Source organism: Nuphar pumila, chromosome 3 (genome assembly GCF_984573655.1).
Source record: "Nuphar pumila chromosome 3, dmNupPumi1.hap1.1, whole genome shotgun sequence".
In the NCBI taxonomy this organism is placed as follows: Eukaryota; Viridiplantae; Streptophyta; class Magnoliopsida; order Nymphaeales; family Nymphaeaceae; genus Nuphar; species Nuphar pumila.
Genome location: NC_143251.1, coordinates 8,686,346 through 8,702,945, shown reverse-complemented (window position 1 = coordinate 8,702,945; position 16,600 = coordinate 8,686,346). Strand labels below are relative to the sequence as shown.

Here is a 16,600-nt window from a genome sequence, read left to right as displayed (position 1 = left end):
TAACTATGATTTGGAGGCTTGGTAGACGGGATTACGAGAAGTCAGGACTCGGGAGTCGGGAGAAAGGTACTCAGTCGTTAGCGTTGTCTACAACCACCAACTCGTTCCGCAGAAACCGGTTTTTCGAATTCTGGAAGCGAATTCGCGCCTCTCTCTCTCTCTCTCTCGGTGGCGTCCTCTCGAGGGAATAGGGATAGGGATAGGGATTAGGGTTTGTGTTGATTTCTTTTACTCAGCCTCCTCTGCGATCACGCGAGCCTTACTTTTTCCGTTCTTGTTCACGGGGGGTGGTGCTTCGAGTGGTTTTGGCTATCGGCTGGATTTGGAGAATGGGGAAAGCGCGTGACCGTAACAGCTGCCTTCGGGAGAGGCCTCACTTCTTCAAAGTCCTCTTGGAGACGTCCCGGGATCAACTGGTGCGTTCCCTCTGTTTTCTCTTTCTCTCTCGAAGTTTCCTTTTCTCGCTATGTGTCTCGGGAAACTTGTCCAAACGCCAAGAAGCAACATTTATGAAAACCCCATATCAGGATCTCTCACATCCCTTCTTCTTCTTCTTTGTGATATAAAATGAGGTGCTCTTCTTCCGAATATCTTAGAAGTTTCTGTGCTTTCGTAAGACCTCCTCCTCTTTAATTGTGAACATGGTGGTCCAGTGACTTACAGGTTAATTCATGCTGTCTTTCATAAAGGTGTGTATTTTTTTTCTCTGTCATGGATTGTTTTTTGATCGTACTGCCGAGGCCTCCCTAGCAGCTTGATGTATGTAAAAGCATGCGTCAAAATCGGTACAAAATCACAACTAGGCCGTCCGCGCTACCCTTCCTCTCCCATGCGGAATCAGTGGAATTCGTTGTTTGCGTAAGTCGCAACCTGCATGAATGGTGTAACGACAGCCCTGCTGTCTCCGATTCCTTTTCCTTGGGTTCCCTGTTTTAGGAAACAGAAGTTATGATGCGGCGATGAAGATCATGATGTTTTTTTCCCATGGATAATAGTTTTTTAGATATTTTTTTCTTAAGCATTGAGCAATAAAAGTCAATTACAGCGTTTTGATTCTTGAATCTTGGAGTGAAATTAGTTACAGCGATGCAACAGCTTGCCTTTGTTAAAATGAATGTCCATAAAAATTTGACGGGGACTACGAATTTGAGCAGGAAGAGACTGTTGGTCTTAGTTGATTGCCATGTTTTTTTTCAAAAAAACAGGGTGTTTATGTAATTTGATCCGCACAATCTTCATACTAGCAGTCTATCTGCCTCAAATGCGAATTTCCAAGCCTTGTTTGTTTGCAGGCTTGATGTGGAAGATCCTCAAATTGCTTGCTGTTACTCAAATTGGAGAAATTTCTAGCTCTTCCTATTCATTACCCTCATAACGCGACTCGGTGGCATGAATTTCTGGCCGAGTTCAATCAGCTTATTTACCTGTTTGCTCTTGGATTATATTTTCAAGAATTTTGTCATAGATGATGTCGGTTATTTTGCTCATTCGGAACAAAATCCATATTTAAAAAACTCCCCATATATTTTTATACTCTTCACATGTGATGCTAGTTCTCGCATTTATTTAATTCCTGTATAAGTTAGTAAAAAAGAAAAGTTTTGTTACACATGCTGCTGCTGTTTTCATGGGTTTCTCTGAGAAAAAAATTCTTTCTTGTTTATACAGCTTATGCTGAAGCTACAACTAATGTTTATCTTGCAGAGGATTCCCCCAGCATTTATCCATCATATCGGAAAGCTGTCATCACATGCAACATCAGAGAGCCTCACTGTTAAACGTTGGCCAGTTGAGTTAATTGCTGATAGAGATGGGTTGGTATTTCGGAGTGGCTGGAGCGACTTCTTTGAACATCATAGTTTGGAGATGGGAGACTTCTTGATGTTTATGTATAATGGAAATATGCAATTTACTGTTCGTATATTTGGTAGAAGCTGTTGTGAGGACAGTTATGTTCTCATTGATGAGCATATAGAAGCTACGAACCATTTAGGGAGGCCAGTTCGTCTGCCAGGTCAATATCATCATTATGATTTAGAAGACAGTGGTGATGATGGTTGTGTTGGTATGGTTTATTTTGTTTTGCCTTCTGTTAAGTCTACATATTCTTAGGATCCTTCTTATTAAAAACTTTTGTTCTGAATCGTAGAAAAGAATTTATGCTGACCCCTAATTTTTCTTGTTTTCCATTTTCCTGCTTTGATGTTGATTGAGGATTAGTTATTATCTTGCAGAGGTACTGAGCCCATTATGTGGCAATGACATTTTTCATTCATGTGGAAAAACTGTGAAGAAGTCACATGCGAAGGCTTTTGTCGAATCTAACCACATTTTGTCTGGCAATCCTTATTTTAATGCTGATGTGAAAGTGCATGGACGTGTTCAAAGATATGTCGTACATTTTTGTCTTTGCTCACAAATTGATCTATTATTGTACATATGGATATTATATCATATCTTAATGTTGGGGAAGGATTGCAAGCTCAAATTGACCTATATTTTTTATTATTAATGGAATAGCTATTTCTGTTGCACAAGGCTTTGAGCAGAAAATAGAAAAAAGATATAGAGACATTATTACTTTATAGGGGTAACTATACTTTGTATTTCTTCTCATTGAAATTATGTTTTTGCTTGCCCCAACAATTTCAAACATCCTATATGATCTCAAGCAAAGCTTCAGAATTTTTTCGCCATTGGATTCAAAACATTGGTTAGAAAAGAATTTCCTCAACCATCTATGGCTTCAAATGAGATGACAGTATCTTGCATCCTACAGATGCATTTTAAGAAGCATTCTGACAACCATACTTCACTATTTTGATCATTAAACTGAGCCACAAGTTTTACACCTAATGGTGGCATGCCACACTCCATGTCAGTTGGGCTTATGCCTTTTGTTTTAGCTTTCATTTCCTATGTTCACAGTTCTTTTTTCCTGTCTTTTCTGAAAATACATACACGTTTGCAGCTTTATTTTATAGTGAAAAAGTATCCAAATTTAAATCCTCAATGTAATGCTGTTGTAAAGTCTGAATCAGATTGGCCTAATTTAGTAATTTGAACATAAAAGGACCAGACGACTAGAATGAACCAGGCTGATTTTCAATGAATCCGAGAACAGTAGCTCAATTTCGTTTAAATATTTTCCTACCAGCTGATCTAGTTTGACATCCATTTATGCAAAGTTTGTTGTTTGTCTGTGTCTTCAACCTTATATTTCTGAGTTAAAAATTTGTATTCGTAAGTATGTTTGTAATATTGTATGTTTAAAGTTTTGGGTTCCAAATTTTAGAAGATATATTTTCTTTTTTCCTTTAATTGCAAAGTTGATCTATTAAACATGCTATACCTGATAGTTCTTATAATATTGAATTAAAAATGTGCAATTTGATGTCTTTTCTTCCTTAAAAATTAAACTCATAATTTTTCTATCACAAAGAAAATTTTCTGATTGTTTGTTAGTTAATGAATGCTTTAAAACAAATAGATATAAACGTTTTTCAGATTACAAACTATGTCACATGGATGTGGATGCGAGCACATGAGATGATGCAGATTTGCTTTATATGATACGATAATTTTCAAAAATTAGGACATGGGGACATGGCCATACACACACTTAGATGTGTGTGTGTGTGTGTGTGTGTGTGTGTGAAACAACAATTCTAACTCACTATAATTGGAACATCAAATAATGAAATTAGGTTGAAATTAATCTAGACGAAAAAGAATTCAAGTGAATGAGCAAAATAAATCCTAAAAGGAATTAGATAAAGTTAATGGTTGAATGTTGACTGTGCGTGAAACTGGTTTGATTGTGCCCATGAAGTATCTGTTAAAAATATATATATATATATATATATATATATATATATATATATATATATATATATATATATATATATATATATACTTTTATATGTAGATATATTATGTTCCTATGATTATAGATTAGTAATGCCCACCAGGGGCATTTTCTTTATTTTCTCCCTATGTAATAGGAGCTGCCCATTAGGGGCAGCATTGTAGTCTTTCTTTATTTTCTTTATTTTTCTGTTTGGTGTCCCTTTTACTAATGTGAAAGGGCATTTTTGTAAACAATCAATAGAGTTGTTGGGGCTCCCCAACAGCTCCATTGAGCTGCCTTGTGGCCTATTTAAAGAGGGTTTCAGCCCCTCTCTTGTTAATGTTTTTCTTAAGCATTTTGAATGCAAATTATATTTATTTTTATTGTGCTATCATGCTCCTTTTGAGTGTGATGTATTAGCCCTTTGTGGTTTATTATATTTTGCTTGTTAGAGGCTTTCGTGTGTGTAAAGTTGTAAACACATTGTAGCCCTTAGTGGCATTGTTCTTGTGCACTTGTATTTTCATTACATGGTATCAGAGCCCTAAGTGTCTTCACCCTTGGGCCTTATTGTTTGTAAGTGTTTGTGAAGGGTGTGATTTTCAAAAACACATTTTTTTCTTCTTTTTCTCTATGTCCTCTTTCGTTATGGCCGACAAAGATGCTAAGATAGATCTCTCCTTCAATTTTAATGGAACCAACTGCACAATGTAGGCAGGCACTATGGAGAATAATAACCTCAAGGAAAGAAACTTTGGGGATAGATTAGTGGGTTGATTCCCGAACCACAATTAAAACTCACTAAGAAGGAAGGAAGACTAGAAAAGGTTGTAAAAGAAGAGGAGAAAGAAAAAGCAATACAAGATTATCAATCCAAAATGGTGGATTGGGAAAGTGAGCATAATAAAATACTATCACGGTTTATGAGTAATGTTGACCTAGAGATATGTGCTAATCTTGCAAAGTTTAGAGGGGTCAACGAAGCATGGATATTCATGAAAGGTATTTTTACACAAAAGGACCTTGTTAGGCTTTTTTTTTACAAGAAAAAATTAGATCTATGAGGCAAGATGATATGTGTATATGAGATTATTATAGTACCTTATTCTCGTTGTGGGATGAACTTGCTCTTCTTGAACCCTAATGGGAAGGAGAAGCCATTGAAATGAGACAATGCTGAATCGAGAGAAAACTTTTTTAGCTTTCTACATGGCCTCTGTTCGGAGTTTAAACAACTGAGAGGATCCTTACTCCATAGAACTTCCTCTCATCTTCTTAATAAAGCACTTGCCGAGTTGTGCCAAGAGGAGACTTGTCTATCCATGAACAAGGAAGTTGATAAAGTACATGACGTGTCTAGAATGAAAAACAACATGAAAGCATATAAGCCTCCTCATTTTGGGAGAAATAACTATAGTGGAAGGAGAAAGATTATATACCACTTTTGTAATGAACTGAAACATATCAAGCTCGATTATTATAAACTTAAAAGGAAAGTGGCTTCTATTAGAGGGAAGTCATTCAAAGCAAATGAATAATCAAAGAGGGATGGATACATCAAAGACTCCATTGCTCAACTTACATAAACTCTTCCACAATATGCGAAAAGTCGCTCTTCTACTCTATCCACTTCCGGAGCCCCGGTCTCATCACCTCTTGGTATGTCTTCTTGGATAATTGACTCGAGAGCTTCTTTTCATATGACTCTGAATGCCTTTCTTCTATCCGAACAAAACATCAACTTTTTTAAATCTTTTGTTTCTACCGCCTATGGTACATCCTTAAATGTTAAAGGTATTAGAAATCTTAAAAAGTTTTAAATAAATCAAAAAAATCTTTGTTCTAAAATTTAGAATCATTTCAAAGCTAAATTTAATTTTTTTTCGGTTTCTCAAATATTCGATCATGGTTGTAGAGTCTTTTTTTCACTTATGGATTGCTCTGTGCAGAATCTTCAGTTCAGGAAGCTGATTGGGCAAGGCCATAAGAGAGGAAATCTCTACTATAAGGATTTTTTGTCTTTACATTCTAATTTGTTTTGTAATCATGCCCAATCTAAGGATGTTATCACTTGGCACAAAAGACTTGGTCATCCAAGTGCCTCTAAATTGTATCTCTTTTCTTCTACTTTTTTTAAATTTTGTAATGAAAAAGAACTTTCTTGCAATGATTGTATTCATGGAAAAATGCATTTTTCTTCTTTTCCTAACAATAACTTTGTTTCTAAAAGACCCTTTGAGTTGATGCATTCAGATGTATGGGAACCGGCTCTAGTCATGTCTAAAGGAAGTTTTTCTTATGATGTCATTTTTATTAATGATTATACTAGGTATATTTGATTGTACTTCTTTAGGTTCAAATCTGATATCTTTTCCATATTTAAAGAATTTCATAACCTTATCAAAAACCAATTTCAAACCAACTTATCTATTTTTAGATCTAATTCGGGTGGTGAATATATGCAAATGGATTTCAATATTATTTTATACAAAATGAAATTATTCAATAAAGATCTTGCCCAAAAACTCTCAAACAAAATCGACTTGCAGAAAAACATAGTCATATTATTGAAACAACTAGGACTCTTCTTATTTTAAAAAATGTTCTTAAAATTTTTTGCGCCGAAGCCACTCTTACATCTATATATTTTATTAATAGAATGCCTTCTTATTTAAAAAATATTTCACCTTTTGAAAAATTATTCAAAATATCTTCAGATTTTAAAAGATTAAGGGTCTTTGAGTGTAAATGTTTTGTTCTCTTCCAAGAAAAGGATAAACTTTCTCATAAAGCTCTTGAATATGCTTTCATAGGTTATAGAGAAAATCAAAAGGGATATAGATGTTATGATTGTAAAAATGACAAACTATATATTTCAAGAAATGTGACTTTTTTGAAAGATCAAAATGGGGATGAACATAATGAACCTAAGGAGGATCGACTACTCTTTTCTCTTTGAGTTATTACCTAGGAACAATTCTGATGTTTCTATTAATTTCAATAATATGAATGTTTTGATGAGAGTGTTTCTTTTGATATTGATAAGGATAATTCCCTTGATAGGGATAATACTCTCAATGAAAACTTCAATTAAGTTTGTGTGTATACCCGGCGGGATGGTGAAAGTAGTCATCAAAATGTTTTTGAAACCTATTCCCAAAATATGCCTTTAGAAGAAAATCTTGTTGAACCATCGCCTAAAAAAATTCTTAGGATGTCTAGGCCTCAAAGATTTGTTTCCTATGAGTCTTTTTCACTGAGATATAGCACTTGTTTGATGATGATTCATGTCTATCATTAACCATCAATTTTTCATGAAGCCAAGGAACATTCACATTGGGCAAATGCCATGACATTAAAATTAGAAGATCTTAACAAAGCCAACACATGGAAAGTAGTAAACTTACTCATTAAGAAAAGGACTATTAGCTGTCGATAGGCCTTTAAAGTATAATCCAAAAATGATGGTTCTTTAGAAAAATATAAAGCTAGTTTAGTTGTACTCACATAAGTATGACATTGATTATGAAGAAACCTTTACCCTTGTTGCTAGGATGACTAGTGTTAGGACTTATATTGTCGTAGCATCCATCAAAAGTGGCATATTTATCGGTTAGATGTAAAAAATGTGTTTCTTAATGGTGATCTTTGTAAAGAAGTTTACATGGATCCTCCTCTTAGGTTTGATATTGAAAGGGGTAAAGTTCTTAAACTTATAAAGACTTTATATGGTCTTAAACAAGCTCCAAAAGCTTGGTATGATCGATTTAGTAGAGAAGGCACTTAACTATTTGTGATTTTTTTTTTTAGAAAGTGATTATGTTGTTATTCATGAGACAAAACGGTCAAGTCTGGCCAATGGCTTTCTGAGTTCTGATTTCCACACGAAAGATGCACAAGGTCAATTCAAGATTTACCTAGCTATATTTGAATTTCAAAAAGGGGGTATGGTTCTAGATCTAGATCTGGCTCGAAGTGCAATGTAGAGTTTCATATATATATATATATATATATATATATATATATATATATATATATATATATATATATATATATATATATATATGAAGGCTTTAGGTGCTGGATAGGCTGGAAAAAAAGTCAAATATATTGTTTTTCATGTGACAAAGGCAAAACAAATTTAGGCCCATGTCTAATCCATTTTGAACATGTTTGTTCCTAATATAAATTAAGTAATGGAAATCCAAAACTGATATTCTCAAATAAAACTCACATGAACATGAACATGAACATGAACATGAACATGAACATGAACATGAACATGAACATGAACATATTATAGAGTTCGATAGATATCTCTCATCATAAACGGGCCTATATTTTGTGGAATTATGACTTGGTTTATTTAGAGTCCAATACAATATGAAAGTAGATTAAAACAAGTAAGATTTTTTTATTTATTTACTCGGTGAAACCGCTCCAGGCACAGAGACCTAGCTGCGTTGGATCAGTCTGTCGTACTTACTATCTCTGTCCATGTCGGCGTAAAACTCCGAGGGCTTACCCATCGACCCTAGGGAGTCACTAAGCTTCGGTTTACACAATGGGGTGATACCCATGGTATTTGAATCTAGACTGCCCGTCAAACGGTCTCGGCCCCATCCCACTATGCCAAACCGCTTGGGTTAAATCAAGTCAGATTTGAACCATTGACAAATCTCACTTATTAGAAATGAATAGAAACATGTTGAATGGTAATGCATATAGATCGACCTGAACCCAAACAAAGTAATATGAGGTATGTTTTTGTTGCATATCTTACTTGAGATTTGAGTATTTTGTATATAATTTTAGTTAAAAATACAATTTTAATGAAACATTTTATAGACCAATTTCCCAACTTATATCATAAAAAACTACTCATTGATTGGGCATACAAAGTACCTTCTTAAAGAAACTAAAAGTTATTAACATAATTTTACATAGATAAATTAATTATTCAAAAAATGATGGTAATGTACAACAAAAATAATGTGTTTTCAAAAAAAGTCTACAATTTGCCAAAAATTACCGATTGTCCAAAATCATAAATATTGAGCATTAAAATAACCATTTTAACCTTCGTATGTGTGGACCTCCTAAAGACATAAGGATTTCCTCTTTCTCATAAAATATATGCAAACTTTCTCATCATCACCTATATTTTATGCAAACTTCGTGAGGTTTTTCTCATAAAATATATGTAAACTTTTTCATTTTTGCCTATATTTTATGCGAACTTCTTAAAGTCTTTGACATAAAATATTACAAACTTTTTTATCTTCGTAAAATATATGTGAACTTTCTCATCTTCGCCTATATTTTATGAGAACTTTCTCATCGTCATAAATATTGGTTATTTTTTGCTTATATTTTATGCAGCAATCACATAAATTTTATGAGAAAAATAAAGTCCGCATGCATTTTATGAGGAATAGAAAGTCTACATAAAATATAGGTAAGCATGTGAAAATCTACATATATTTTATGAAAAAAAGAAAATTCTATATGTAAACTTTCTCATCCTCATAAAATATATGTAGACTTTTTATCTTTTAATTTCTAAATCAAAGATCGATAGTAAAGTCTCACATAGAGAAAGTCCACCTATCTTCATGAGGTCCAAACATATGACACTTAAAATGGTCATTTTAATGCCCAACATTTACAAAATGGATTTAGGCAAATTATAAGGTTTTTAGAAAAATACAACATTTTTTTGTACAAAATAATTATTTTATGTTACATTTTTAGTTAAACATCTAACTTTTTAAAGCAGTTAACCAAATTTAAGATTAAAAATACTATTTATCAATTCAATAAAAACTGATGCCATATATATTGGACCCGCCAAAATAATAACCATTTAGTTAGGTGGGTTTTTCAACTAATATATTAATAATGAAAACCATCTCTCTCTCAGCTTTTTAATTTTTGTGTACTTGTGCACATGCATTTTGCTTACACTAGCAGGTTATTCGATGGGCTGACCCCGTTGAGCCCTAGATTCAAGGGTCGCATCTTTGACGTTAGATTAACTCAAAATGACTTGGGTCATTACATCTCTCTCTCTCTCTCTCTCTCTCTCTCTCTCTATATATATATATATATATATATAGAGAGAGAGAGAGAGAGAAATTGGATGTTATGCTATTGTGTCCGTTGATCTCATTCAAATCCGACGATCAATAGAAGTCATGGTATAGTAAAGTCACACAAAAAGGCGGGCTTCTAAATTTTTTTGTGAAATTTTCGTTGTCTGGTATGACCTTATTTTCTTTCCTTTCCCTCCACAACAAAGCATCCTTCCCCTGTTACGCCATTACCGGTGGCTAGCCCCTGTATTCTCCCCTCTGCATTCTCGGTGAGGCAGAATAAGAGAACAAGGCCGTCACCCGTTCTTCCCAACTCGCCCTAAGTCACCCTCTGGTCTCTTTCCTCTCACTGTTGATAAAGATGAAGATAGAGCAGACGAATCGGCGAGGCTTGTTTTTTTTTGTTTTGTTTGAGAGAAATATTCAATTTATTGGCATGTTAAAGTAGTGACTTACAGTTGCAGGTGTCACCCTAGTGCCAACAAAGAAGCATAAAATTCACAGATCGTTAAAATAAAAGTAAACCAAGTACACCTCCGCGTGGCTGGTAGGATCTGTCGGTGCACGTCTCTTTGTGGTGGGAGTTGCAGGTTCAAACTCCAAAAAGTAAACTGAGCAGCATCTTCGTGGACGCTCAAAACTAGGGATGACAGTGAAGCGGGGCGGAGGCCAGGAACATGGTCTCCAACTTCGCTCAATCCCAAAATCTGGACTTCTATTCTTACATGGGTTTGGATTTTAACCTTCATCCTTGCCTCTATCCTCAATCCAAACAAGATGAGGCAGGGCGGGGCCGGGGCCGGGCCCGTTTCTCTTCGATCCATTGCCATCCTTAAAGAATGATTGGGTATAGGGCGGGGTGAGGATGGGGCATTGGGGATGAGGCTGGAGAAAAGGTAAGTCCATTCTTGCACGGGTTTTGCTTTTAACCTTCATCCCCTGATCCAAATGGGGCGAAGTGGTTTCCCCCGGTCCACTGTCATCCCTACTCAAAACCCAGAAAATTTAGCCATTAGAATTAGGCCGTTTAACAACTGTTCAAATTCCACCATTTTTTTTTAAAGGAAAGTGGTCTCTCTCTCTCTCTCTCTGTGGATGGGGGCGTCGTCTTCCTAAGGGCTAGGGTTTAGGGTTTATTTGTGACATTTTTCTTTTTTCCTTACGTCCTTGTTCACTGGGGTCCTCTTCGAGGGTTTTAGTAATCGGGTACCTTCGGAGAATGGGGGAAGCGTGTGACTGTAACAGCTCTGTAAGGAAGAGGCCTCACTTCTTCAAAGTCCTCTTGGAGACGTCTCGGAATCAACTGGTACGTTCTCTCTCTCTCTCTCTCTCTCTCTCTCTCTCTCTCTCTCTCTCTCTCTCTCTCTCTCTCTCTCTCGATGTTCCCTTTTCTCGCTATGCGAGTGTCTAAATCCGGAAGAAGAAGCATTTTCGAAAACCCATATCAGGATTTCTTGCATCTCCTCTGCTTCGTTTTTTTTCTAATGATATAGAGAAGTTCCACTAGCTCCTGCTACAGTGATGGTGCTGCTCGTATCTTGGGAAGTTTATGTGATTTCGCAGGACATCTTTCTCTTTATTCTGAACATGATGGCCGAAGAATTCCGAGTTACAGCAACTCCTAATTCTTTACCTACTTATTTACCTGTGTTCTCTTGGGTTACATATTCTGGAATTTTGTCATAGATGATATTATTTGTTTTTTAGCATTTTGTACAAAATTAAAAGTCTTTATATATATATATATATATATATTCTGACATTTATTTAGTTCCTGTATAAATTGCTAAAAGAAAAAGTTCTGTAACATATACTGCGGTTGTTTTCGTGGGATTCTCTGAGAACATTTTGTATCTTGTTTATACAGCTTCCACTGAACTGTAAACTAATGTTTATCTTGCAGAGAATTCCCCCAGCATTTATCCATCTTATAGAGAAAGAGACATCACACGCCACATTAGAGAGTCTTGCTGTTAAAAGTTGGCCAGTGGAGTTAACTGCTGATAGAGATGGGTTGGTATTTCAGAATGGCTGGAGAGAGTTCTTTGAACATCATAGTTTGGAGATTGGTGACTTTTTGATATTTAGGTATAATGGAAACATGCACTTTACTGTTTGTGTATTTGGTAAAAGCTGTTGTGAGGACAGTTATGTTCTCATTGATGAGCAAGCTATGAGCCATTTAGGGAGGCCAGTTCGTCTGGCAGGTCAATATCATCATTATGATTTAGAAGACAATGAAGATGGTTGTGCTGGTATGGTTTATTTTCTTTTGCCTTCTGTCACTTTTACTCGTTCTTAGGATCTGTTTTATTAGAAACTTTTTAAATCGTAGAAAAGAAACTGATGCTAACACCTATTCTTCTTGTGTTTCTTTTCCTGCTTTGATGTTGATTGAGGATTAGTGATTTATTGCAGAGCTACTCAGCCCATTCTGTGGTAGGGGCATTTTGCATGAACCTGGGAAATTTGTGAAGAAGGCACATTCTGAGGCTTCTATTAAATCTAAAGACCCTTTGTCAAGCAAGCCTTCTTTTAAAGTTGTTCTGAAACTACATGGAAAATATATTCAACCATATCTGGTACGTCTTTATCATTGCTCATGAATTGTTCTATTATTGCATATTGTGTTTTTGTGCTTTTGTAACATATGTTAATGTTGCTGAAGGGGTTGCAGGCTCAAATTGACCTATAGTTTTGATTCTTAATGCAATATCTATTTCTTATACACAAGGCTTTGAACAGGAAAGAGAAAATATATAGAGATATGATTAGTTTATCGGGATAATTATACTTTGTATTTCTTCTACGTAACATGGGTACTTCCAGAAGGGTGTCATAACCGTGTTGACATTTATACTAGCATTGGTACTTCATTGTTTGTGGGTCATGCCAGTTTGGGATCTGACCCAATAGATTTTTTTTTCTTGAAATATGACTATCTAGATGTGTTCTACATGCTTGATTTCATAGGTATACACTTTTGGATTGTCCAATTACGACATGTATGTTTTTATAGGGTTTGAAAATCAAGAACCCAAATCTTTTGTAAATTTTCAAGTCTTAAAAAAATCAGATTTTTTGTTGAAAAAATACATCCAGGTGTCTTTTCCTAGCAAACAAACCAGAACTTGCGAAAAAAGTGCCAACAATGCCCACTTCATATCCATTTTGCATATTTTCATATTTTATAGTTTTTATACCCTCACCAGTCATCACCATCACACACACACACACACACGCACAGATACATGTATACATACATACATATGCTTGTACATACATGTCTGCCTATTCACAATCTTTTTCTTAAAGCATAATACATGCATTTATATAATAACTGTAACCCGGTACCATACTTTTAGAAATTTAAGTGCCACACCCTATGCTTACTTTGACCCGCACCTATGTGACATAGCGTGTGACATTTAGTTCTTTTCATACTGTGGACAGAGTGCCTTAGTGACCCTTGTTTGTATGTCATACTGATTTTCGTTGAATACTCCTTTGGATTCTGTTTCACAGTTCGTCTGCTGGACGATAAATTTGAATATGGGGTTATGTGCTTGGGTTGGTTATCGATTGCTTAAGTTTTTGTCCATGATGGTGAATTGGATCTTTCTGTGTGTGTGTGTGTGGGTGTGAATCATGCAAAGGATTACAAAAGAATAATGGCAATAGAAGGGCTGTGTACAACAAAGCTTTGTCAGCAAGGGATAGTTTTTTTCGACAGAGAAAACTGGGGTTAGGCAGACCCCTACCAGTTATACAACCGTATACCATTGGGATTTGAACTTGCAACGTCCCAACACAAGGTGATGTGCACTAACTGCTCCTGCCAGACAAGCAGAGCCCCATTGGTAGCAAGGGATAGTTACATGTAACTAGCTTGAAGTTCTAAATCTTTCTGTTGTTGCAATAATATATATGTCTGCGTTTACATCTGTTTTTGGTCACACATGTTTGGTTTTGGATCTCATAATATTTAGTTCTTTCATATTGTAGATAGAGGCCATTGTTTATATGTCATTGTTTGATGATTTTCTTATTTATGGATTTCTTCTTGGGTTCAGGTTCTTTGGAAGCCTATGGACTATTTGTATCCCTTGTTTTTCTTTTCTTTCAATCTCTGAGAACTTGATGGGCCCATTTTCGTTTATTTGAATATTTTGGAGATTTCCAGTATTTCGTGTGAAAATTTTGCTGTTTTCCATATCCTATTTATGTGACTATTTTGTAGAATATTAGGCATATGCTGCTTGGAACATGTTATGAAATGAACTGGTTCTCAACAACTGCATACTAAAATGGAAGAACTGCAACGAAGATGCATTCTGTCAATGTTGTACCTTCCATTCATAATGTGGCAAAACTGTTCTATTTTAAGTTTTCTCATATCTTCTACAGCATGTGCCAATTAAATTTGCAAGGCGATACATGGTTGGAGAACTTGAATTCAAACCTTCGAACAAAAGAACTGTACATGCGTCAGCGAAATTGACCCTTTATAATCTAAGTGATCCAAGTGTCAAAGCATGCGAGGTTCGACTTATTCGTGTGATGCCCAATGACACGACCAATTATTATATGATCACTACTGGTTGGACCAAATTTTGCAAAAGAAGCAGACTAAAACCTGGAGATATGTGCACCTTTGAATTCAATGCTGGATGGTCAAGCTTTAATGTCTATATTGATCGGTGCAGACCTGAATAAAACACTTGCAGTAGTTTTTATCATTAGTAAGTCTCACCTCCTTGCTCTCCTAGATGCAGACTCTCTCTTTATAACTTGGTAGTTTGTATGTTTATTCATGCCGCCTCTATTGTTCACTATCTACTTAAATCTTCCAATAATGGAAAAAGGAATTACTATATCTTTTTAACTCGAGCATTTAGAATGTTACTTGGGGTATCATTTTCTGTGCAAAACTAAGATGGAAAGGATATGAGATGTGGACATCAAGGCCATGCCCTGTGTCAGGTGTTTAGACAATTTTCTCTTGAAATACAAAATGTTGAAACAAAAGGAAAAATAACTAAAATTTGTGAAACTTGCAGAAATAAAGATGTGAGAAGATAATTGACATATTGTACAAGCATAATATTTTACATAATACTGGTTGGCAAAGTGTAACTGTTGACACCATTTTCTCAATTGCAAGATGTTGGGTTTAACATGACATGTTTCTGTTTGTTTTCAAGGCCCCCTTTACTCTGTCACTAGTGAGAGATTTTAAAGGTTCTGTGGAAAGGGTTGGATGTTAGTAAATTGAACATAAAAATTAAAAGATAAACTCTTTTATGCATTATTGGGTTTGTTTTTTCTTAGAGTAGGTGTGTTTCTGTTTGCGTAGATATTATTGTATGATGGTATGAGAGTTCACATATTCAGAAAGTTTCTGAAATTGGTTTTCATTGGTTGGGAAGAAAAGGAGGCTGAAGCCCTTCTTGGAGTGTGTAGCTTTTCGTTGCCAAGAAACCAAGATTAGTACGTTTCCTTTTTTTCTCCATTATGATACCCCAAATAGCATTCTATCTTGGATGTAGATCTGACCCAATTGACTCTTCAGTTCCCCTGTTCCCTGTATTGTTGAACTTCCTAGTGAATGTTGATCTGCATTTGAATTTATTCATCTTTCCTCTGATTATTGAAAATGATCAAATGCTTCTTATTGCTCTAAAGTCCTTCCAATGAAATAATCGTTTCCTTTGTCAAAATTGCCCAGTTTTGTTGAACCATGTTACCTACAATTTTCCGCTTATTAATTCAAATCACAGCTAAACTCATGGGTCCAAGAGGTTAGTTTTGCCTTGTCTGTTTTCTCTTTTAGAAAATACTTATCCTTGTTACTTGTGCAGGCACTTTGCATTTGGTGTATCTAACCACAAAACTCATTACTGTCATCATCATCATCATGTTATCGCGCTTGCTGCTGTTAATGAGTGCTGTTTTGCTTTCCTTGAGACTGTCAATTTGTGAAAGTACTCTTTGCACCCTTTTGATTCGGATGGTGTGCATTACCCTGTCATACTCCATCTCTCCAGAAGGCAGCAGTCTTGATGGGAGCCAGGTCTGGAGAAGTTTGCCCTCTGTAGTTAATTTGACATGATATTGTAACAGACTGATGAGGACCATGGTTTTGGCGTATAAAAGTAAACTCCCATGTTGCAAACTTAGGGCAGTTTGTGTTGCTGAGATGATGTTGGAATTGTGTGTGTGTGTGTGTGCACGCATGTGCTGTGTGCGCCTCTGCTGCCTGCTCCTGTTCACTGCAGATGCTAGCGGATCTTACCTGACCAGACCTGATGCCAAACCAACAGTGCCTACCAAGTTTAGCGGATATCTGTCTGATTCAATGTTCTGATTAAGATCTGAAAATAAATTGACCTGGTACAAGCATCTGGATCTTGGATTTGGGTTGGCTTTGAATCTGGATTAGGTCTGACCTATAGACAGATATTGTTTGGGCTTGTTAAATTCTGATTAGAAATTGACGATGCACATTTTACTCTTTGCTTTAATTCGACTGTATTTGAACGGAATTTTTAGGCATGCTGTATTGGATCAAGATCGAACTCATTGAGAGTTGGGTCGGATAATAATTCTACCCACTCTAAAGGATGTCAAGGACACATTCCTACGATGAGACGTG

At 35.7% G+C, this 16,600-nt stretch overlaps 1 protein-coding gene and 1 long non-coding RNA gene across 4 annotated transcripts; both read left to right on the top strand.

The window, feature by feature from the left end:
- The first annotated feature begins 278 nt into the window (after positions 1-278).
- Positions 279-2,166, top strand: LOC149841859 (uncharacterized). Its single transcript, XR_016431015.1, has 2 exons — positions 279-416; positions 1,705-2,166. It is a non-coding gene; the product is annotated as an uncharacterized LOC149841859 (long non-coding RNA).
- An 8,730-nt stretch (positions 2,167-10,896) lies between these two features.
- On the top strand, positions 10,897-16,124 carry LOC149841858 (B3 domain-containing protein At4g01580-like). 3 transcript variants are annotated; one of them, XM_090001194.1, is made up of 5 exons: positions 10,915-11,251; positions 11,849-12,200; positions 12,364-12,527; positions 14,353-14,687; positions 15,807-16,124. In XM_090001194.1, exons 1-4 carry the CDS (start codon positions 11,165-11,167, stop codon positions 14,659-14,661), a joined length of 912 nt encoding a protein of 303 aa, XP_089857320.1. In that variant the 5' UTR covers positions 10,915-11,164; the 3' UTR covers positions 14,662-14,687; positions 15,807-16,124. The 3 variants fall into 3 exon arrangements, with proteins under 3 accessions (XP_089857322.1, XP_089857321.1, XP_089857320.1); XM_090001196.1 differs by lacking the exon at positions 15,807-16,124 and having other exon boundaries at positions 10,897-11,251; positions 14,376-14,534; XM_090001195.1 differs by lacking the exons at positions 14,353-14,687; positions 15,807-16,124 and adding an exon at positions 14,019-14,276 and having other exon boundaries at positions 10,898-11,251.
- The last annotated feature ends 476 nt before the right edge of the window (positions 16,125-16,600 follow it).